The sequence below is a fragment of the Photinus pyralis genome, unplaced genomic scaffold (assembly GCF_008802855.1).
Source record: "Photinus pyralis isolate 1611_PpyrPB1 unplaced genomic scaffold, Ppyr1.3 Ppyr1.4_LG2, whole genome shotgun sequence".
Lineage (NCBI taxonomy): Eukaryota > Metazoa > Arthropoda > Insecta > Coleoptera > Lampyridae > Photinus > Photinus pyralis.
In genome coordinates, this window is record NW_022170403.1 from 26534802 (window position 1) to 26560692 (window position 25891).

Consider the following 25891-nt stretch of genomic DNA (forward strand, 5'->3'; position numbering starts at 1 on the left):
GACAAATTTATCCTAAAGTTGCTATGACCTCACATGGCTTCTTTTAAAAAAATCTTACGGAGTGCTCTTCATCATGAAGATAGAAACCGTTGCTGTTCATAGTCACGCAAGTTGCGCGTTTTGCTGGTGGAAATATGAACCGCGCACACCTCATAGATTGATGCTTTTTTTTTAAATTGAACATAGGGAAATTATATTTCATACAAAGGCGTATGTTCGCATTTAAAAAAAACTCACTGTATATAGCTAAACCACAGAGGTAAGCGAAACGAAATTACTTGAAGTTCTTAGACATATACTACACCTCATTGAATAAAAAATTAAGACCATATCCACTATGGTAATGAGTGCTCTTTGCTCATACATTTGATTCCGTAGTCCACATTCAAAGCCAAAGCTCATACCATTGTATGATACTATGACGTCGGCACTTCCTTACTAAATAAATAGAAATCGATTCGAGTACCTACCTACAGTGGCGGATTTAAATTTTTTGCACCCCTAGGCACACCAAAAGATATGCGCCCCAAATAATCTTTAAATTGCAATACATTTTAAAATAAAATTCAAATTATAACATGAAATTTTTAAAACTAATATGAAAAGAAACTATCTACCAATTCTAATTTATTTCATAATTTTATTACATTTTTGTCATTTGTAACTTGTTAACGGACTTATTTTAAAACTTAAAATGTTACCTAAAATAAATATAATGCAAAAAAAATGCCGCCCCCTAAAGCTGCCGCCACTGCCTACCTATCTACTTATTTCTATCTTTACGTAGGTACTCTGTCTATACCTACTTTTTGAAAGGAAATTATACACAAACCGGCAATAAACGCCAATTTAATAATTTAGTGAAACAGATAAACGTAATTACCTACCTTGTAAAGGTTGGGTTGTCGCTTGGAATACACTGCGTTAGTTTTTCAGCTAAATTATGTAGTGAAAGGGGCGTAATGTTGGTAATTCCATAATATGAACTGAAATTGTACTCCACGACCCATTCCGCTTCTCCTTTTTTATTGGCACTGGATAAATCCAGATAATACTGGGTATAGTCGAATACCTGAAACAAAGACGTTTTATGATGTGTTTAATAAATTTATAGGATTCATTACGTATATTAAAGGTCCCTTTTCACATAATTATTATCCTCACATGCTTTAAGCTATTCTTTGCTATATTTTCGACCAACGTGAATAAAGCTTCTTGACTTTATTACAGCATAAACACAGTTGGATATTAAATATATTGCTTTTGTTGTATTTTGAATAGACTTAATGTGTTAATATAAGGTAATATTTTATTATATGTATAGACAATACGCTTGATGACACCACTCATATTTTTCGTTTTTTCAAGATTTGGTCGTAAAAACTTAGGTCCTTGAATTGATCATTAGCACTCTGTAACGTGTAGGTACAAAATTCTAGGGCTGAAATAAGAATCACACTTTTGTGAAGTAATGATCAATTTTCACACAAAATATGCCGACGGCGACTACTAGCTCAATGTTACGAATCTTTATTGCAATTACCTTCGAGAACAGTGAGCCTTTTCTGGTATACCTACCTAATAAATTTTGAACTCGCGAACACTCCTGCTCTACCATTTGGTTGCAGTTAACAAAAAAATTAAAAATATCAAAACGGTTACATATATTCAATGAAATTAGAATCCAAACTCCGCTTTCGTTTACATCCCTCCTAATTTAAATTTCATAAACTCAAAATCCAGTACTAAAATCGTACGCATTCTACCTAAGTGGCCACTCCTTTATTAACCCTTTTTTAAATACTAACGATTAGGGGGCGGATTGTTAGGTGCTACAAATTTACAAAATACTTAATTTTTATGTGTTAAAGTATAAATAAAATATCTATTTACTAAAAAGTTAAAAATATTTTGATCATTTTCACGAATCCAGACACATTCCAAAAAAAAGAAAAGATTTTTTCACCAATAGTAGTTAGAAGCAATGGGTTTCTTTGGCGTTACGTAATCGCATTAGCCATCTAGCTCGAGTTAGGAAGCTAAATATTATGAAAAAGAAGGCACCAACCATTTTTTTATCATTTTTATTATACCATGCACCAACCGCACCGGTATCAAATATAACAAGTTAAAAAGGTAATCGTAAACGATTTACAAAACGCGCATTCATTTCCCATTTGTATAATGCAGTTTGTGTTAAAATTTTGTAAAAATCCGTTCTACTTCAATTTCAGTTTATAAGAAGAATGCCATCTTTAATTTTAGAAGAATTGGTTTACAAATAACGAATGTGGGTCTGGGCATGGGTAATAATTATTGTCTTCCGTGTTTTTAGTCGGATTGCGCCTGCGCAAAACAAATTTTTTGATTTGGCATTAGATGTACCTTTATTGGAGGTGCTGACATACGAAATTCCATTTAAATATCTTAACAAATACAAAAAATTGGATTGCAAAAATACAAACGTGGACAAACTGCACACCGACAAACAGACGGACGGACAGACAGGCGGATACAGACAGACGGGCGGATACAATCAGACGGACAGACAGCAACAAAATTGTAGATCGTTAATAAAAGGCAAGTGTAAAATTATGGAGGTACCTACATGAAATGACGAATTGATTTTTTACAATAACTTTCTTCTTAAGCGACACAGAAAAATTCCTTCCTTGGTGCAAACCTCGACACCATCACGATAAGTTGACATCTCAAAATCCGCACATCTTTGTAAAAAGAAGTCACATGTTATTATTACATTATACATATACTATTTAAATTTAGCAGTATAAGTATGTAATCACGGGTGGTAACTACTGATATGTTATCGTATGATTTTATCGACTTCTATTTGTGAATAATATATCGTTACCTCCATGGAGATTGACAAGAGAAATAAAATGTTGAAGAGAAGGTTTTGCTTCGATTGGGATTGTCATAAACTCTAAGTAGATTTGAAAGTAAATGCAGTTATTTTCTTATTTGCGTCAAAAAGAAAATGTGTAGATTGATCTTGTCTCAGAGAAAATTTCATATAAGTCGCGAAGAGTTTTAATATGCGAGAAGCTTTATTGCGAAAAACATTTTACGTAAAAGAATCCGGGTCGCATTTTCTTTGAGAACGCGAATTGTGTGTACCTTAAACAGAGTGACGAATTCATTAATAATTCCGAACAGCTTCAGATTTCAGATTTTTGGCGCTCTTGGCAGCGTAACAATTTGGCATTTTACCAAACGCTAAACACTAACTCGATCACACTGCTGTCTGACAAGTTCATTTTTTCTAATGTGCTGTCGAAGCAACATTATTTCTCATTTTTAAACTAAATGGCTATTTGTGTATTAAGAGCGCAAAATGATATATTGTCGATTGAAAGAGGCAGTTGTAGAGCGACGAAGGAACGCGGCAATCTCTTGAAATCGACAATCAATTTGCACTCGAATTACACACAAGATTTTTTCCTCAATCGAGCAGTTCACATATTCCAAAAATTTTAATTTTTCACTCAATTCATAGATGTCATTTACTCGTTGTCATTGGATACTCTGACCAATGCATATTTTATTTATAGTTAATAATAATTGGGAGAGCGAGCGTTTTTTTAGCGCATTTCCACAAAAATAAAAAAAATGAGCTATTGTGGCCACTTTGTCCGTCCGTCCGTCCGCTCGTTCGTTGCGACGCTACTAGCTCTTTATCTTAAGAGTTATTGTTCTACTTTTTTCGCTATTTGGTTCGTTATGGTGTCGAGGCTTGCACCAAGGAAGGATTTTTTCCTGCGTTTATTGCTAAAAAAGTTATTGTAAAAAAACCAAAAAAACCGTTTTTACATGTTCCATAATTTTACACTTTTGCCGTTTATTAACGATCCTAGAGATCGTTTATAAGTTTGTATTGCTGTCTGTCCCTCTATCTGTCCGTGTAAACGATAACTTTGTTTAGAAATGTCCGATCGCTTTGACATCTCCGTTAGTTATGAACTGAATTGCATGAAATTCAATATGGGCAGGGCATAGCTTTAGCCATATAATACGCAATGCCAAAAGTTGAGTCGAATCGATTCAAAATTCACAGTGCCCTTTTCGCATTTCGACCATTTATAAATCGAATTGCAAACTTTTTTATTTATAAAGGTATTTAAAGGAAATTTTTGATACAGAGCCACTTAGAATAAAGGAAAATCGAACACCTGTTTCAATATTTGGTTTTGCGCATGCGCAGTTCCAACTTTTTTATTTATGGAAGCATTTAAATGAAATAATTCCAAAACCCGAAACACCAAGTGAGATCCTTAGGCAGACATTGACAAAATTAGTTACCAAGAACCGTTACGACAGAGTCCTTTACACTGACGCTTCGAAAAGCGAACTTAGCGTCGGTCGTTCAGTTGTCAATAGCGATGACATCATTAGGTGCATCTCACTGCCAATCACTACCAGCATCCACACTGGAGAACTATACGGCATCCTAGAAGCCATAAATACCCTAACACCAAGATACACCAAGGTAGCAGTATGTACAGATTCCCTGGCTTCTATACATTCGCTCAAAGATGTATACACCCAAAATCCGCTCGTGCAATCCATTCACGAATCCATCAGGGCGTATCCATAACTCTGGTATGGACACCTTCACATGTTGGGATTTCCGGAAATGAGGCAGCAGATCGTGCCGCAAAGGCTGAACAGGATCCAAAAAAACATCCAACTTTCCACAGACTTAAAAGAGTTCTATAAGAGCCACATACGCAAAACCTGGCAGACGCACTGGAACAGTGTTCACTCAAAACTTCACGAGATCAATCCAACAGTAAAGCCATTTAAAGCTGCCCCCATGTCCAGGAAAAGTAAAATTATCATCCGAAGACTGCGAATCGGACACACAAGATTAACTCACATGCATCTCTTAACCTCCGATCCTCCACCCGTCTGTGAACACTGCAACAATCCACTGACACTGCAACAATCCACTGACTATAAAACATATCCTTATCGATTGCGAACATCATGCAAATACTCGACGCTTCCACACACTGAAGAACAGCTTAAATGAAATTCTAAACTAAAAATACGAGCGCAAATGTCTACTTTGGATATCGATTGTAGAAAAACATACGTGGATCTATTACTCGTTTAGAAATTAGTCGGATTATACTCGTACATATATCTCACAACTTAAATTTGAAACAGCTATAATTATTTTATTTTATACTTCATGCAACAAAATTTTTCCAACCGACCATACCCTGAATTGTATGAGAATTCTACAGCCAATCGATAATGTTACCATTGGAATTCCCGCTAAAAATCTGATGGAATATATAAAAAAGGAATAGAATTTTTAAAGCTGAAAAAATGTCAAGGTTCTGCCGAGACAAATATCGTTCATGATGGTATAAAGAATTTAGCTGTTTGATTGGAGTGAACGAGATGTGTCATTTTTAGGCAGGGTTTTCAATTGGCCTTTATTCTTTAATAGTTTTTTGCGTCTAGCGAGCGTGCTAGGCATGTAAAGCCAATGTGAAATTTGCTGAACTTGCAGGTTTTGAATTAAGCGGAAAGACCAAAAAACCGTTCTGTGATTGGTAATAAGAACGAAACTAACCAATAAATTTTTTAAAATAATTCACCATTGTGGAGGTAGAAAATTTTACTCAGTACTCAGTAGGGTTGAAAAAATAGATAGAAGATGGAATCTCTTAGCCATCGGGGAGAGATCACAGGGTTTCAATTAAAAGGGAATTTAAATTTTTCAGTGGTAAACATTTTGAATTAGTTATCGTATTTTCCGAACGTTAGTATCGAATCCTAAGGGTAGTTCGGGATAAGGGAAATTTGCCGTACAAAATTTTACGTCAAGAGAAGTTGCATTTTTAATATACACAGAAGGATTACCTCGAAGATTACCTACTATCATAAAACGGAGAGAAAATTTCAAATTCTTTAAACGTCAAGTTGCAGACCAACATTCATAAAGACTTCACACGGAAGTAAATGTGTGGAGCCAGCCAATTTTTGAATACGAGAAAAACTGCGTCGGATTCGTAGCACATTAACAAACTAATAATTAAATCGTACATAAAAGTAGCTAAATTCTAATTAATTTACTGTCAATATTTTCAAAAATAAACTCAATCCGATTGGTGGATGATTATAACCACAATTTGGAGCAAGTGCTTAGTGGGGAGTTTCCAGGAGTAATAAACAGTAATAAAGTTCAGCAAAAACGTAGTTACCTACGTCCGCAGATCACATTTTTTAAGTTTATCCCTCGGTTTATCCTTACTCACAAATAAGAGACAAACACCGAAATCGAGCCATTGTAATCAAACAAAAAATCCCTTTCAAGTAATAACCTACCAGAAGAATTCATTATCGGCGGGGTTCCAAATTGTAGCCTGAAGAGCTGGCAGAAGCAAGAAAAATTACGCTACGTTGATTATATTAAGAGGCACAGCGGACATACCACAACAAGTATAAATTGTGCACAACCCTTGTGCAGGTAGAGTGCATTTGCATTTTTCTCGCAAGAAAACATCTGATAACATCTTTGCTATAACCATCAAGCTGTATATGTTAAGAAACTCGATCTTATCCATGAATGAGACGACCAGTAGTCTAAGATTAGATTAGTTCCATTTATTTTTGTAGTACCTATTTAAAGAAAATATTGAATACCTTTAAGATTTAATGTAGATGGAATTTGTATAATATTTAAAGTAAAGCTTTGAGTAACTGGTCTTAAAGGATTCAATCAATTTTAAATGCTTGATATAAATAATAACCTGTAAACTGAAGAGTCCGTTAAATTAAAGTGTAGAATCAAGTTTCGTTCAAGAATTTAAGCTTGTATCCCATAATTTCAATATTTCAATCAGACAAACTCAAGGGTTCATTATTTATTGTCGAGTCTGTCTTATTAAAATGTGAATAAAAATTGGTTTTGTTGTTATGGTGTCCAATTTGAGGATTTAAATTATTTACTATAAATTAAAAAATGAAATGGCCACTTCAATTGAGATTACGTTAAAAGGTTTTACCAAAAAGTCTACGTATTAAAAAATTTCATTGTATTAAAGACAGGTGCATGTGGAACGGTGAGGTGGAAAAGAGTTGTACAAATTTTGTAGTAAGTTTCAGAGAACATAATAGAAATTAAGCTAGGCGACGGCACATATTTTAGTCTAGTAGTATAGGTAGGTACAGTTTTAGTTCGAAATTCCAAAACTTCGTTACACGAAGGGAAGTTTCAACACTTTATAGCAACAAAGATCGTTCCATTTCGGCCTTCAGAGTAACTAAAAAAACACCCCGTAGAGAATTAGTTAGCATTTAAGATAAGTTATACGGAGATTAAGTAACAACGTCTGCAAATTGTTTTTTTAAAGATTACTTTAAATTTATTACGAGAAATCAAAAACAAACTATAAGGTAGGCACAGAACTTTAGCGGGTGGTCTACCAATTGTAACTTTAGGGTATGGTTGAGGGTACGGTTTATTGCACAGATTATAGTAAGGTAAGGTAAAATAAGTGCTAATATAAATATCATCTATTATAATTACAAAAATTTGGACTTAAGTAGTTTGGTACGCGCTTTTTAAAGACAATTTTATATGATTAAAAATTTTAAGAAAACCCTATCGAAGGAGGTGTTCTCAAAAGTCGGTTGGAACGTCTGGTCAAGACATATTTACTGGCGATGTGAAAACTTATGTGTAAATATTCCGAAAATGAAGTCTCGAAGGAGGAACCTAGAAAGGAAAGATGCAATATTGCGGAGAATTGAAAATAATATTTAACGTCAACATATTAAGAATAATAGAAACACGTTTGGCATTTCAAAATCGCGTCCTGCCATCGATCTAAACCCATTCTAGCTTTTCCCTAGGAAAATTCCAGTTTTTCCAGGTCTTTTGACGTTGGAGAACAAATCTGAAATCTCAGATGTCTTGTATGTAAACATAAGATTGAATTAAAAAAATTGCGTTATTTATAACGATTTACTTGAAGTTCCACTTTTTCCAGGATATCCCGGCTATCCCACTAGGAAGGTCGTGGAAGTTTTTCTCACATTTCTATACGTAGGTATTCTTTACAGTTTTTTTTCTAATTGATAAGTCTACCTCCCACGTTTCAAAATAAGCATCTGCTAAAACACTTCTCCTACAAATACAAATCAAACTGCAGACAATTATTAAAACAACAAGGTTGATTCTTTTCGCAATTACAGGAAACTTTATTTTTCGTTTGTTTATGCTGTAACGAAGTACTTTATTACTAAAGTCACGATGTAGTAATAAACCTAGGTACATAAGAAATGTGACTAATACCATGGAATATATTTACTCAACTATTTGACTCAACGCTAATACTAACCTGGCCGGTATCCTTGTCAAATTTGTATAATCGTATTCCAGGATTGTTTGGGCCATCGGATGTTCTTCTTGGAGTAACGGATGGTGCCAACATTGCCCAAGAGACCGCTCTGCCTGAAAACATAGCACTATAGAATACAGTTAATTTAGTTTTACAGGATATTTATAAAATTAGTCTATGAAGTTATGAGAAAAAAGTCACGTTCAATACATCTTCGAAACGGAATTTATTTCGATGAGACCTTTCATTAGAATACCGTGAAGGGTAGAACATGTGTTAACCCCCTCCCCCTTTCCCCTCGCCATTTTCTAAAGTTTAACTTCGCACTACTAAAGGCATGCGTATGCAAAATCTGAGACCAATTGGTTGTCGTATGTAAAAGCTATGCACGTTTTACTTTCAAAAAAAGCATCTCAGGAAATAATTCTTGGGGGGGGGGGCCCTTTTAGACAGCGACCTACTGCAAAAAATTCCAGGACTCTAGCTAGGACCATTCGCCTACAAGTAAGTAGTTCAAAATGGTAGAAGTAGGTGCGGACGGACGGACGGACAGAACGCGAATAATAGCACATTTTTTTTTAATTCTTAAAAAATGCGCTAAAATAAAATAAAAATACTTTCTCTTTGCCACTTTTTGGACTATACAAGACAACGTTGAGAGATTTTCAATACAACGTTTATCATCATCAACTTTATTTATTTATATGGTATTGAGTAGCATTTTTAGCGCATTTTTTAAGAGTTAAAAAAATGTGCTATTACATTTTGTCCGTCCGTCCGGACCCACTTCTGCCGTTTCGAACTACTTCTAGGGGAATGGTCTTAGAGTCCAGGAATTTTTTGCAGTAGGTAGCCTATACCTTGAAGGTGTGCCAGACGGCGATCAAATTTCGCTGTCTAAAAGGGCCCCCTCCTCCCCCACGAATTATTTCCTGAGATTCTGTTTTTGAAAGTAAAACGTGCACAACTTTTACATACGACAACCAATTGATCTCAGATTTTGCATACGCAGGCTTTTAGTGGTGCCAAGTTAAACTTTAGAATGTCGGAAGAGGATACTCACAAAGGGCGATTGAGACGTCTGCAAGAAATTATCCATTGGTCAAAACAAAAGTTATTTCGGTTAAAAAAATGCGTTTTATCTGCAGTTGTGCACAATTTATACTTGTTTGTTCTGATACCGCTATCCCTCCTTAGTTAATTGTTATTCGCCGTTTAATTTTTTAATTGATATTTCCTTAAAAACAAAAAACCAAATTTGTAAAGGGTATACCTTATACCTTTGGTTGTATTAAATAGAAAAAAAATTCATTTTGTTTTTTATTGATCGCTATCTGGCGTGATACCATGATATTGCAATACTACATGTTAAGTTGTAGTATCTTGGCGTGATACAATGGCAGCACAAGGAGATATGTTGTGTTTTAAATCTTCAATTCAATCATAATATGTCAGTTTGGCATCATTGCGGTGGGGAACAGTTATCGAAGAATGTCACAAATTAGTAAGAGAGGCAATTAGTCCATAACACCCCATACTGTTGCGTCTTACAAATTTTCATTAAATAACATAAAAAGCGTTTTAAAAAAATGCAATTTTGGTGTGCCACGACTTTATGACCAACGCTGTACAATTAAAATTATTACTGCCTAGTAGATATTAAAGAACCCCAAAACTTTTGCAAAGAACTTTGTTTCCATTATATTGTACATTTTCCCGATAATCGACAGTTTCCAGACTTATCAGCGACCCTGTGTATATTTTAACCTTGCTCTAATTAGAGATGCACTCCGATCTCTTGTCTTAAGATTATGTGTGTAGTAGTGTATTTTATACATTGTAATGATTTGCCCTTATTTTAACCCTGACCCTGAAATCCAGAAACGAAATTTTGTAATCAAATTGAATTGAATCAAATAACCGCATGACTTTATTTATAAGTTAAGAGAAATGGGATTTTAAAGCTTTCGCTGTTTTAAATGAAAAATGTTGCAATTTCACAGTTAAATCACAGGCAGCATTATACGATGAATTGAAATGGCTTGAAATGTAATTGTTCAGTTCCTCAATTGTGGCCTGCCGCAAATCGAATCGAATTTCATTAACCGCACTTTTAGGTTACGTCGTTTGTGTAAAAGTTGATAGAACCTCACAAAAGTTTGTAGAATTTAAATGAACTTTACATAATTTACCTATTTTCATTAGTTACAATTATACGGTAATGACAATTTGCTCGTAAACCTTAACACAATTGCCATAAGAGTTGAAGACAAAATCTAAGTGTATGTATAAAATGTTGATTTAAAATTGGAAGTAAGTTTAACATGAAACGCTTAAAGAACTGGAAAATCGGAATTTAGTTAACCAAGTTAAGTTTCGATTTTTAATTGTTTTTTTTACTCATCAGCAAAGATGTAATGGAAGTGAACAAAAAGGTGTAAAACCTTTGATCAACTTTTTCTAGAGTAATCAAAAGTTAGAAAACCGTCGTCGTACTTTCCATTAAGGCGCCTTTTAAATCCGTTTTTAATGCCTGTTCGGAATCGATTGTGGTTTGAAGCGGTAGGTTATTCGTAGGTACTTTCTTCTTAGTTCTCGTAATCTTTATATAAACCTCGATAGAGAATGGTAAGTAGTGCAATTTCCAAAAACATTTATAAATTACAATTTGAAAATGGATTGGAGAGGATTACACAAATCTGCATTTAATCTACTAGATTGATGAAAAGTTTAGTGTACCCACGATACGAATTACGAGTGTATCGTGAGTGTACCTATAATAATAGTAGTGGGGTGACTTCATTTTGTGCACATGAATTCTATTATTTGCGCGATCGTAAGGGGAATTAATCCATAGTGTTTCATGTATAACATTTTAACATTTGTGTTTCTACCGATAAAATCACTACATACTAGCAAAACCGGAATAAACAGACATGTACGATGTGGTCATTGGAGCAATACACCATAGGTGAAGGGGGTAAAATCATTATACATGCATTGTAATTTCCCTATGTTCGATTAAAAAAAAAACACATCAATCTATGAGGCGTGCGCGGTTCACATTCCCAAAACGCGCAACTTGTGCGACTATGAACAGCAACTCATAGTATTTATTATGAAGAGCACTCGGTAAGATTTTTTTAAATAAGCCATGTGAGGCCATAGCAACTTTAGGATACATTTTTCTTAAACTTACGAAAACTTGACTTACATGGCACGCGCTGACATCACAGTTCATTGTGAACCAACCTTCAATTATTTGTAGGTCATGTGCACCTGGTATTCTACTAATTTGATCTATTCAATATATAAATGAAGAAAATAAAAAAAAAACATAACGAAAACAATTACAATAAATGTTCGAAGTGTCCTCTTAGACCATATAGTGCATGGACTGCTAATTGTAACGAAAATATGGTCAAGGACATCGCCTGGGTATGTGAGTTTCAGGGTAAACGAGTCTGTCCGAAGTTGTGCGATTAGACACGATTTGAGACTGTCAACCTATAAATTAACAAACGTCAATTAATTATTCGCCTAGATATGCCAAAAAAGCAAACCTATCCGTATTTGTGGACGTATAGTAAATAATGAAGAGTATTTAAAGCTTCCCGCACTACGCGGTTCCCATAAAAGCTACTCTTTACGCGATCCGAGTGGTGTTCATACGACTTTAGTTTACCCTGAGATTCACATACCCACGACTACAGTGCCCTCTATCCGTGACCACCCATTTTGTATTGAAAGCATAGGGATAATAGCAGTCCATGTACTATATGGTCTAAGAGTGTCCTCCTTGACATTCTAAGCATTAACCTAACCTATTTCGTACTTAAATTGGCCGGCGGTATTTTTAAAAATGTGACAGCTGTCAATTGTATCTACTACTCATTTGAACTGCTCAATAGATTGATGTGTTTTTTTAGAAATCGAACATAGGGAAATTACATTGCACACAAATTCCTATGTTCGCATTTAAAAAAAATTCACTGTATATATTATACCTTATAATACGGCCACGCAATCGCTTATTTGGGGGTTAGGAGCTTAGTTACAATAACGTGAAAATGTGAAAATATAGAAACCTTTTCACACGTATTCGAAACTCTGCACAGTTAAGCAGTATCCCAGAGAGACAAAAAATATTAATTTGATAAGCCAGTAATTCAGGAACTTAAACTTTTGGATATAATTTTCAAATCTGGAAAAGACTTTCTTCTAAGTAAGTAATCACAGGAGCTATACCCTGTGTCCAAGATGAGGATGTCTATCATGGGGATCTTGGAAACCATAGAAGATACGACGATGGTCAAACTAGGGAAAACTTGCCCAATTAAAGAGTTATTATCATGCTCTAAAAAAAACCAGAAAATTCCGCTTACTTCCGGAGATATTCGAGAACAACGGAAATTGGCCAACTTCGTTTTTATTTTTTGTTGTTAGTTGAACAGATACAAAAAAATAAAGAGAACTTTCTCATTATTATTATTATGGTCAGTGCTTCTTGTCAGAACTCAGGTCTAGCTTGGTTAACTAATCGCACGGATTAAAATCTAATAAGGATTGGTGTTTATCTGTACGTCATTCGTCTAGTTTAGTCCTAAATGCTATAATTAAAAAAAATAAAAATAAAATAGAATAAGATAAAATAGTAATAATAATTTAAAAAAAAGTAACATAAAAAAAATAGAAACACACATATTTGTTGTAAATATGATCACAATGCATTATTATACATGTAATATAGACACAGCCATTATGTTCAGTGTGAAGTTAGTCGTAGTTGTACTTGTCTGTAAAAATGATGTCATGACGTCTCGTCAGTTGTCCATACATTTTAATGTGTAATAAATGAGTGCCAATACTTTGTTCATGTCTTTTGCTTGGAAACGCTGCCGCTAATCAACAGGTTATGGGCCCAGAGCCAACACCAGGACCAGGACAAATACTTCAATAAATCTAAGTAAAAGATCCATATCTGAAATTTTTTGTTGTAGTCGCCATTGTCTTTAACTCGCTACAAAATGAGTGAAGAGCAGACACATTTGCCAATTCTACCTTACCAAAGGCGTAAAGGCAGAGAAAATTATCAGGACTGGAAATTTCAAATGAAAAGTATCCTCAAACTCGACAACTTATGGCATGCTATCGAAGGCTACGCTGATTCGACATCTGTAGAAGTTAAAGCTAGAAAAGACGAAAAAGCCTTAGCTAAAATTAGTCTAAGCGTTGACAGATCAGTGTTTCCATTAATAACATCTGCTAAAACAGCGAAGGATGCGTGGAATTCTTTAAAAAAGGCTTACTCTGATCAAGGTCTAAATTCTAGATTAAAAATTTTGAGGAGACTGTGTAATATAAAATTAACCCTCTTTAAGTCAATGGAGGATTATGTAAATGACACTCTAAGTCTATCTCCACAACTATCGGATATGGGAAAACCCCTTGATGATGAATTTTTAGCTGTGATTGTGCTTTCTGGGTTACCTGAGGAGTACGACCCAATGGTTATGGCTCTTGAAAATTCAGGAGCAACTATTACAAGTGACCTTATCAAGCAGAAATTGCTCCAAGATGATAAATATGGAAGCTCATCCAGTAACCACCTAAATATGGATCGAGCATTGCTTTCCATCAAGAAACCTTGGTGCTCCTATTGTAAAAGGCCCAATCACTGGAAATCGGACTGCAAGAAACTAGCCGCCAAGCAGACTTCCACAACAGCTAAATCTACAAATGCTTCATACGAAGTCAGAAATGTGAAACCTGTTTTCAAGCCACACCATCGCGCTTTATGTGCTGCAAGTAGTCCTCTATCGTCTTCAGTTTGGTACATTGACAGCGGTAGTTCTTGTCATAAGACTGGAAACCGGGAGCTATTAATCAATTTTAGTGTCAAAAATAGTGGACGAGAAGTATATCTTGCCAACAATGAAAAATTAATCTGCCAAGGTACCGGCGTAACAACAGTTATTAAACTCGACGACGGAAGTGGAAGGACAATAACTGACATATGTACGTGAAAAATTTGTCTGTTAATTTACTCTCAGTGAGCGAACTCGTCCGCAAGGGTTTGATGTATAATTTTTAACAATGAAGGTTGCCATATCGTCGACAAAAGGGACTGTACCGTTCAGGGAGAGATCTCAGCAACAGCGTCTAACACCTGCGGCCTTTACGTTCTTAACACAATGAAAAATGAAGCGGTTTACCTTACTCATGGTGAAAACGACATGGAATTGTGGCACAGGCGCCTGGGACATTTGAATGCGGTCAGTATGAATTTGTTAAAGGGTGGTTATGCAACCGGTATTGACTATTCGAACGCACAATTTAAAAAGTGTACTTCTTGTCTTAAAGGAAAAATGTGTAGAAAAGTTTTTAAATCAAGTAAGCGCAAACTATCTGATAATCGACTTGATCTATTGCATACTGATCTGTGCTACATGCCGGTAGAATCATGGGGTGGAGCCCGATATATGTTCACTCTTATAGATGATTACAGTCGCAAAGTCTTAATTTATTTCCTTAAATCAAAAGACGAAGTTACTTCCGTGTTCGAAGAGTTCAAAGCCATGGTAGAGAACGAATGTGATCGTAAAATTAAATCTATTCCGTCTGACAACGGCAGCGAATACTGCAATCGTTCGTTTATAAATCTTTTAAAGAAGAGCCGAGAGCGGTATCAAGCATCAATTGATAGTTGCCTATAATCAAGAACAAAATGGGGTAGCCGAGCGATACAATCGCACCATCGTTGATAAGGTACGTTCAATGATGGAAGACGTGAATTGTGATCAACGCATGTGGGCAGAAGCTGCAAATACTGCTGTATACCTGATAAACAGATCGCCAACCAAGAAGATTCCAAATCAAACTCCTGAAGAGAGATGGACTGGTAAGAAAGTAGATTTGTCCAATTTAAAAATTTTCGGGTGTCCTGCTTATGCACATATTCCGTCAGAAAAACGAAAAAAGTTGAATCCAAAAAGTAAAGTGTACGTTTTCGTGGGTTACAGTGACAATCCTACAGCATATAGATTGTTTGACACAACTAACAATAAAATTACCACAGCGTGCAGTGTAGAATTTCTTGAACATGAAGTTCTTAGACCTTTAGGTTTTCAATCATTGTCTGAGGATTCGCCTACAGGTCGCACACATTCTAACATCAATGCATTGGTAATCCAACAAGATAATTCAAATGAAAACCCTCATCTGGAACATCGTGACATGAATTCCTCCTTGGTTTCACAAATAAATTCCGAAGGTGATGATAAAATCCCATCTGATTCCCACGAAGATTCGACCGACTCCAATGACAGTTTTTCGTCCACTTCTCAAGAGGAATCCGGTAACATCATCTCTGAAGGGACAAATTCCATGGAAGAACCCGAAACCGTCACCCGTACTGCACAAACCAAGGATCCAATCATCCTACACGAAGATCGTCCTCAACGGGTACGTAAGCAAAAACTTTTTCCGGACTTTGTAACTTATTTATGTAGTGAAAGAGAACCATTTAATTATTCAGATGCTATGTTATCTGTAGATAAAATAAAATGGGTCGAGGCTATGCAAAGGGAGTATAACAGTCTTATTCAAAATCATACTTGGTCCCTAGTCGGCAAGCCTGATAATTGTAATGTAATAACATGTAATAGTATTTTACATTATTAGCCAAGTAAGTGAGATTTTACTGGCGATAGGAGAAGTTGACTGGCGAGCCGTCAGGCGAGCCTGTCATCTCCTAGAGCCAGTAAAAACTATTACCTGGCGTATAATGTACAATATTTTATTTGTTACTCATTTATAAACAATAGTAAACATAAATAATTAGTTCTTAAATTGATCTTGAAGAAATGTCTAAAATATCATGTTATCCATGTAACAGAGACTTCGCATTAATTCTGGCCAATGAAATTACTAGATTACTAACTTGTAAAATTTTTACAGGTCAGCTGTCAGTTTTACAAGTCAGTAGCTATTATGTTCTCAATTTAAATTAGAATTAAGTCTAAAAATCTAGCGCGCTGTTGCTAGGAAAAAAAAGGATTGTCAATTATTATTTTTTCCTAGCAACAGCGCGCTAGATTTTTAGACTTAATTCTAATTTAAATTGAGAACATAATAGTAGCGTTTAAACATGACGTTTACCCGTTTGCGTTTTGTCTTGTTAATCAACGTTTACAACTGAGTAACAAATAAATGGGTTTACAAAATTAAAAATGACCCTGACGGCAATGTAGCCAGGTACAAAGCTCGCCTCTGTGCAAGAGGATGTAGTCAAAAATTTGGCATTGACTATACAGAGACTTTTTCTCCTGTTATTAGATATAGTTCTTCTTTGAGATTACTTTTTGCCATTGCTACAGATTTAGATTTAGAAATTGTCAAAATTTTAACCAAAGCAATTATGAACCTTGCATTTTTATAAAGCTAAGGAAAATTCATTAGTTATCATAGCACTGTATGTTGGTGATTATTTTATTTTTTATAATAGGTAATATCAATGAATGTGTTAAACTGAAAGATGCATTAAAGTCGAAATTTAAGCTTAAGGATTTAGGTCCCGCAACTAACGTTTTAGGGCTAAGTATAGAACGCGATAGACAGAAACAGACAATTAAGTTAAGTAATAAGAAATATATTTTAAACATTTTAGATAAATTTGGTATGTCTGATGCTAATTCGGTTAGTACTCCTTTAGATTTGAATGTTAAATTGGAAAAGCCTACTAAGGATGATAATAATATAAAATTTTATGAAGAATGAATAGGTTGCCTAATGTATTTAAGTACTACCTGTAGACCTGATATTGCATATGCAGCATCGTATCTTAGCCAATTTAATACATCAAATGATAATTCACACTGGTTAGCAGCAAAACGAGTTCTGCGGTATCTTAATAAAGGAACTGCAGATGTAGGTTTATTATATAAAGAGACACACAAAGCACTTCATGCTTATGTCGATTCAGATTGGGGTAATGACCCTACAGATCGAAAATCTAATTCAGGTTTCACTCTTCTATTAAGTGGAGCAGCAATTGCTTGGGAGAGTAGAAAACAAAAAGTCGTTTCTCTATCTTCAACGGAAGGAAAAACACATTTTCTGTTCCAAAGCTATAGGACTAAGTTGATTCGTGCTTCTGTTGTTAATTATTGATAAGCATTGAGATCAAGGGAGAGTGTTGTAAATATGATCACAATGCATTATACATGTAATATAGACACAGCCATTATGTTCAGTGTGAAGTTAGTCGTAGTTGTACTTGTCTGTAAAAATGATGTCATGACGTCTCGTCAGTTGTCCATACATTTTAATGTGTAATAAATGAGTGCCAATACTTTGTTCATGTCTTTTGCTTGGAAACGCTGCCGCTAATCAACAATATTTCCTACGAGTTTAATTAAGTGGAGTTGTTTATTGCGAAAGTGTTTATTTGTCTTTGCGTTTGGGTTGAATACGAGTAGGTTGTGATAACGTGGTGTGTTTCGGAGAAGAAAGAATTTTGTGTTTTTTAGCTGTGCGAGGACGTGTAACTTTATTGGGTGCATCTGTCATTATAGTTTAGTATATGTTGCGTTACTTTTATTTATCGTGTTTGTTTGTTCAGTAAGTTGTATTCGTGTAGTTTCTTTGGTTAAAGGTGGAGATATTACAGCGTGTTGTGTACAGTGTTGTATAAAAATGTGTTTAACAGTGCACCGGTGGAAGGAATTCAACTCCTCATCAAGCTTGTCCAATCATACCTGGTGAACAGGAAGTTGCAAGTCTGAGAGAAACCACGTGATATGGGTGCTAAACATGAAAAAATTAGGAAATTGCTCCACATGAAACAGAAATGGTTATTCTATATGGGGGCAGCAAAGCGAAAGACATGGAGATACATGTAGAGCGGCACCAAACCAAAGCTCAAGAACACGCAAAATACCTGGGAGTAGTTATAGGTAGGAAAATGTCTATGAGTGAATACATAAAGTGCACTAAATGCCGAAAAGACATTAAAGGCGCTTAGCATTCTAATGCCAAATATAAATGGACCGTCGGCTAGCAAAAGACGGGCTATGTGCTCTGTAAGTCATCGAAATTTTCCGGTTTTCTTTACAGTATGATAATTACGTACCTACTCTTTAATTGCACAACTTTTCCCAATTTGGTCATCTTGGTATCTTCCGAGACCTCCATGATAGACATGCTTATCATGAACACTGCAGTGTACCTACATACATATTATATCGCGCATTCAAAATAGTAAGTAGTAAGATAAAAGTTGTGACATAATTAATTACAACAGAACAGGCATACCTACCTGTCAAATGGAGATGATTTCATATTACATTAATAGTTAATCAATTATCTAACACAATGAAGGGTTGTATAATTAAGTTCACGTGCTAAGTGTACTTGTAGTTAAGGTATGAGATGAGATAGCCCTTGAGATTGAATAGACTGACGCCATTGAAATTCCAGAACTCATGTTTGTGGATTGATTCTTTTTTCCAATAATGCTGCATCAAAGTAGGGACTGTTTATTTAATGGTGAAACGTTAACATGAAACAGACGCCCAATAAATTATAACCAATACTATTTACGAAACTAAGTTTGTGTAAGGGATACAGTTAATATGCATTAATGTAGTTGGGACTTTACAAACGATGTTCGCAATATACTTAGCCTACTCGCAGATTAAGGTTTCTCGCAACCCTAAGTTGTTAAGGGGATAAACTGAGACTCTATGCTTTGCGTGGCTTGTGTAGTACCAGTCGTTGAATTTCCTTAATTGATAATTCAGAGAATCTACAGAAAAGCGTCAATACAAGTTAATGGACGTATGTATGGCTTCTACCAGACACGATAACGCAATTTGCCATACAAAAATATACTTTTAATTTAAAATAACAATTTGAAGAAGCTATAATATAATTGCTAACGATTATTTAGACACTTTGTATTTACCGTAGCATTTTGAGTTAAAACCATAAACCGAGTATTTCCTTCATTCCGCTTTATTGGTAAAATTTTACGGATGCCGACAGCATTTCGCGTTATTTAAATTGAATTCATGCCTACCCAATACGATTAAATAAAAGCATGATGTAATAAATGAAATTTTTTTAATTAAAAATATAACGGCTATGAAATAAAGTATGAAAGTATTAAATTTTAGATAAAAAGGAAAAGTCATTAATTGTAATGCAAAACGTTCTCCATTTTAATGTTAGTATTCAACTTAGATGTTGTGCAATATTACAAATGAACTTTAGTCACACAAAAGCTTTGCGTTCAAGATCTTTTTTTTTTAATATCATCCACGTCTACAATAAGGCAGCGCCGCAGCGCAAACATGTATTCGAAAAGAGTTCACTTTTTATAAGTTGGTATACTATTTAATAAAGCGGATTCCATTGTTCGCCTAAATTACATCTGGTATTTTTCTTGAAGAGGAGGAAAAACTATTAGGGGATCAAATTTCTTTCATTTTTACGTTTCTGAGATGTCTGGGAGATTATATTGTACCATTTCCGTTAATATTTTCAGAACAAATACAACGTAATGCAGAATGGTCACGTAACGACTAACGTTTGCCATTGCCAGGTGTGGGTATCCTTCGAAAGATTTTATCAAAGATAATTCTCTAACAAGCATTTTGATAGTACATGTGATTACAACTTGAAATGTAATATACAATGATGTTTATTTTATGATAGGTAATAGTTACCATCAAGACAACCTTTTCTTGAAGTTAGAGATTACCTTTCTTTTCTTTTTCGTTGTTATTATCCTTGACTACATGCAGAAAAACACTGCAAATACACCGATATAGCTATCGAGCTTAAGACGCAATGGAGAATGAAATCCACTGTTATAGTTCCCACTTATTCTTAGTGCTACCGGAGTTATACCAAAGACAATACACCACAATTTACAACTATTAGGTATAGATAAAAACACATACAAACATTTACAAAAAGCAGTCATTGTCAACGCATGCCATATTGTTCGTAAATTTCTAAACATAACACAAGATACTACATACGCACATGATCCACACGGTATATATGTAAACAACAGTACTCGCTCACACCACGTTATCACAACCCACTCGTATTCAACCCAAACGTAAAGCCAAAGAAACACACACAATAAACTCCATTGAATAAAATCGCTAAACTTACAGGAATTATTATAAGTAATTATTTTTTTGTTTTGTTTTCCTCTTTCCTGATAGCGTTGGCTATTGTGCCCATCAATAGCTATGTTGGTCAGAGTTGGACTGGGTCACTGGGTCAACTAGGTCACCTGGGTCACTAAACTAAACTGGGTCACTGGGTCGCTGGGTCACGTCATACTCTTTTCAGTTAGACCCAGTGACCCAGTTTGACCCAGTGACCCAACTTGACCCAGTTTGACCCAGTAACCTAGTTTGATCGAATAACGCAGTTAAGTCAGTGCCCTCGGTTCAAGTGTACAGATTATGAAGTAAATGAAATGCTGGTTTGTTGAAAATAATACTCGATTGCTTGTCAACTGCCATTTCTGTGATGTTTGCTTTAATACTGCCGTAAAAAACTTTCCATGTCCCGAATTGTATTAGAATAAACCGATACAACGAAATATCGAAGGATCCTCAGTATTACAATCACTTTTAACGACAATTTATTTTAATCTTACAAAATACATTTTATAGTTAACAAAAATGCATCAAATTCATGTCTTGGGCTTTGAGATAATGCTCTTGGTTTTTTCCCCAACGATCTTGGTGCATAAATAACGATTTTGACATGTTTTGATCAAAATCCATGTGGTCCATAAAAATAGATCAAATTCATGTTTAGATCATTGAGATCATGCTCTTGATCTTTTTCCCAACGATCTTGGTGCATAAATAACGATTTTGACATGTTTTGATCAAAATCCACGTTTTCGCCAAAAATTCATCAAATTCATGTCTTGGGCATTGAGATAATGCCCCTAGTCTTTTTCCCAATGATCTTGGTGCATAAATAACGATTTTGACATGTTTTGATCAAAATCCACGTGGTCGCCAAAAATGCATCAAATTCATGTCTTGGGCATTGGGATAATGCGCTTAGTCTTTTTCCCAACGCTCTTGGTGCATAAATAACGATTTTGACATGTTTTGATCAAAATCCACGTGGTCGCCAAAATGCATCAAATTCATGTCTTGGGCATTGAGATAATGCGCCTAGTCTTTTCCCAACGATCTTGGTGCATAAATAACGATTTTGACATGTTTTGATCAAAATCCATGTGGTCCATAAAAATAGATCAAATTCATGTTTAGATCATTGAGATAATGCTCTTGATCTTTTTTCCAACGATCTTGGTGCACAAATAACGATTTTGACATGTTTTGATCAAAATCCACGTTTTCGCCAAAAATTCATCAAATTCATGTCTTGGGCATTGAGATAATGCGCCTAGTCTTTTTCCCAATGATCTTGGTGCATAAATAACCATTTTGACATGTTTTGATCAAAATCCACGTGGTCGCCAAAAATGCATCAAATTCATGTCTTGGGCATTGAGATAATGCGCCTAGTTTTTTCCCAACGATCTTAGTGCATAAATAACGATTTTGACATGTTTTGATCAAAATCCACGTGGTCGCCAAAAATGCATCAAATTTATGTCTTGGGCATTGAGATAATGCGCGTAGTCTTTTTCCCAACGATCTTGGTGCATAATTAACGATTTTGACATATTTTGATCAAAATCCATGTGGCCTCAGAAAAATAATTTAACATTTTTGAATCACACACATGCGGTTATCAAACGTGCACGTTATCAACTCTTTCAGCATCAAGATAATGCGTTTGAAAACTTTTACAACTCTAAATTCATGTGTAAAGAATAATTTTGGGTACATTTTGCTCTAAAACTTTTGACCGAGACCACAGAGAAGAGTTATATTGAATCGTTACACATCTAAGAGTCATAGGGAATAATCTAGCGAAAGTCCGAACTCGATACATGACCTAGGGAATGAAATATGTTAATTTTTATTATATTGAGTTCGCAGTTTTCCCTGTTCCCGATTCACTCGAAGTCGTATAACTTTTGTTCCTGTTGAACCAGCTTCCTGAAAATCAATAGCGTCCGTTCTTAATGTCCAACGTACCCGTATACCAAATTTCAACACAATCGGCCACTTTTAAAAAGAGTTAGAGCGCACACGGACGGACGGACGGACGGACGGACGGACGGACGGACGACAATACAAAACTATAAAGGATCTGAGGATCCTTAATAATGTTATTTCTAAACAGTTCCCTCCTTCATTTCTTTGATTCAGGGCTTACCAGTTTGCTTACAGGTGTTCATTCACATTTAATTTTTTTCTACTAGTTAGCTTAATCCAAATAAATCTTTTCTCTAAATACTTTCATTGACTACTTGACTATAAACTATAAACAAATGCATTTGATTTTTTTAGGTATTAGTTCTCTTGAATGAAATTGGGCTACGTGCTTGTTGGCGAATATTATTGAGGAAGTTTTTTTTAAATTAAAAGTTACTTGAAATTGTTTTGGATGATACCTAACAATAATTTAATTACTGGGCCACCGGGTCAAGACGGGTCACTGAGTAAAGCTGGGTCAAGATGGGTCACTGGGTCAAGCTGGGTCACCGGGTCAAGCTGGGCCACAGGGTCAAGCTGGGTCACCGGGTCAAACTGGGTCAAGCTGGGCCACCGGGTCAAGCTGGGTCACCGGGTCAAGCTGGGTCACCGGGTCAACTGGGTCACCGGGTCAGTAAACTAACTGGGTCACCGGGTCACTCTATGCTTGACCCAGTCCAACTCTGATGTTGGTAAGTATGAATTACATACTATCCCTAGATTTCCAATCTGTGTGTGTGCAATTTTTTTTTTTTAGGACCCGACATAATACACCAGACGAGCGACGTACAGACACAGACACTAATCGTTCCTTGATTTAATCCGTGCGATTAGTTAACCGAGCTAGACCTGAGTTCTCACAAAAAACACCGACCATAAATGAAAATTACAGAACAATCATCTAAGCGGAGATCAACATGTTGACCTAGACGTACAACTGTTGCTCTACCACTCAACCTAGTGTATCATTCACACGTTATACACAGACATATAAGAAAAATATGTTTTTTACAAATCTAACATATTTGCTCACATAACAACCTACACTTCATGTTTTTTTTAAAAGACGATAAAGAAGGAGAATTTTTGAATATATTAGGTAAAATATCTATTGTAGCAGGTAGTAAACTGATAGGTAAATTCCCGTTCTAAAAAGTGAGTGTAGTGGAGGCATGTATAGCTCTTATGACGTAGATTTAAACTATGCACGTTTAGTTCTAAATGATATCCTCGTGAATAAGTATGAAGGCGATTTGGATCTTCAAATCGTGTAATATAATGAAACAGAATGTACGTATCTGCGGTTATTCATGTTCAACCACTCTGTCGCCACAAGTGCGTATTGTACGTTCATACCTACGAATACCGTAAATTAACCTTAAACAAGAGTTCTGCAGCGTTTGGATTCTCTTTTTGTTATGCTCTGTGGATGGATAGTAAACTACGTCACAATGATTAAAAACTGATAGCACTAAAGAGTCGCATAATAATTTCTTCAAGTCACGAGTAAGGCATTCACGATTTACAAAGATTTGCTTTAAGTTAGCAAAAGCATGCTGAAGACACTTATTAATATGTGTGTCGAATCTTAACGAATGGTCCAGATGTAACCCAAGGTTTTTGAAACAGTCTACCAGTTGCAATTTTAAATTTTGAATATAAATCGGCATATCTTCGATAACGTTTATTCTGTCATTCTGTCTTCCAAAGAGCATTAGATAGGATTTAAATGGGTTCAGACTTAGGGACAGTCAGTACAGAAGAAATATAAACACGAGTATAAACAAGATGAGCTAAGGGCCGGTATTTCCATCTTCGGATAAAGTACCGACTACATTCGTACCTGCAAAATAACTTATACCGCCCGATATCTTCCGTTTATCTATCTGTGGGTATTTCCATTGGCGTGCGGTATAAATATATCCCGTAGATAGCTACCTAACCATAGCCAATATTGCCGATTTTAGAAGTCTGTAATAGAAAAAGATAGCGAACGGCAGGGCCATATATTAGAGAAAGATAGCTTACTACCGGACAATTTGAACGATTGTTTTTGTTTTTGAAAGAAATTCAGTGACATAATATACTTGTCAAACGTAAATTACAGAATAAGCCTTACTTATGAGTAGGTACTCTGAACATGAACCAAAATCGTGATGTAAATGCACTGCGTAGAAAGAAAAGAACTGCTAATTTCAGCACATCTGAAAATTGTGTGCTTGTGGATTTGGTTATAGAGTACAAGGACGTCCTGGAAAATAAACGCAGTGATGGTGTTACTTGGGCAGAAAAAAATAATTGCTGGGAGAAAATTGCCCAACAATTTATTAATGCAAAGTCTGGAATTAATAATCGTACAGCTGAAGCTAATCGTATACAAAGATCACCTCAAATAATTCTTCGTCATCGGATTCGAATAAGTCAAGAAAATCTTGATCCATTTGGAATCTAAAATAGGTTACCTATATCCTTCAAGAAAACATAGTGTGTATTTGCGTTATACTTCTACTTACATACTTCAATTTCTTTCTTCCTACTTAGTATAGGTACGGTTGGTAATTTCGCAAATTTTTAAAACGTCACCAGTCTACTAGTAATTTTACGCAATATCTAGGGGTTATGTTGATAACTGCAGAAAATCTACCCAATAACTTTATCTAGAGCTTATCCTGCCGATAATATTTAAACGAGGTTCGAAATACCCGAAGCGACGCTAACTGTCGGTTTACCTGGAAGATATCTTATACTTGACTTTATCCCCAGATGGAAATACCGGCCCTAAATCTCTATTTACTCTATCACACGCTATCGCTACATCACTGGGTTCAAACAAATAGTATATTTGAGTGTCATCGGCGTATAGGTGATATTGACAGTGTAGCAAGTTTTCTGGTATTGCCGACGTGTAGATTGTGAAAAGCAACGTTCCCAAAACAGATCCTTGCAGAACGCCACAATTTAATAAACTCCAAGATGAGCGATTGAACCATTACAAACGTCACTTTGAAGCCTGTTGGTTAAGTAGCAGCGGTACAGAGTATACGCTAAAATCCCTCCCGAGGCATCGACTACTATGGTCATTTGCACCATACACCAGTGTTATTTAGATTTTACATATTAGACCAGTATTTTTAAGATACGTTATAGTGATCTTCATTACATTCTCCACAACATTATCAAAACCCACACGTCAGCATTTTGTATATCGTTTTAACTGCACAGCAAATCATTACATCGTCGACAAACATTTCTCCACATCCTCAGCGACATCCATGGAAATACCAAACAGGGAGCACCTAAGAGGTGACGTTTGTAACCTCTTATTGGCCATCCTTCCCAATAGTTTACTCAGTCACGAGG

The 25891-nt window shown here is 35.5% G+C and overlaps 1 protein-coding gene across 1 annotated transcript in view; it reads right to left on the minus strand.

Annotated features, from left to right (window-relative positions):
- Window positions 1-25891, minus strand: part of LOC116162945 (acid sphingomyelinase-like phosphodiesterase 3a) — a 239878-nt gene that overhangs the window by 3614 nt on the left and 210373 nt on the right. Inside the window, exons 4-5 of the mRNA XM_031476721.1 lie at window positions 8379-8491; window positions 888-1072 (exon numbers count right to left, since the gene is read on the minus strand). Of these exons, the coding sequence (XP_031332581.1) occupies window positions 888-1072; window positions 8379-8491 (298 nt within the window). The remainder of the gene's footprint in view (window positions 1-887; window positions 1073-8378; window positions 8492-25891) is intronic.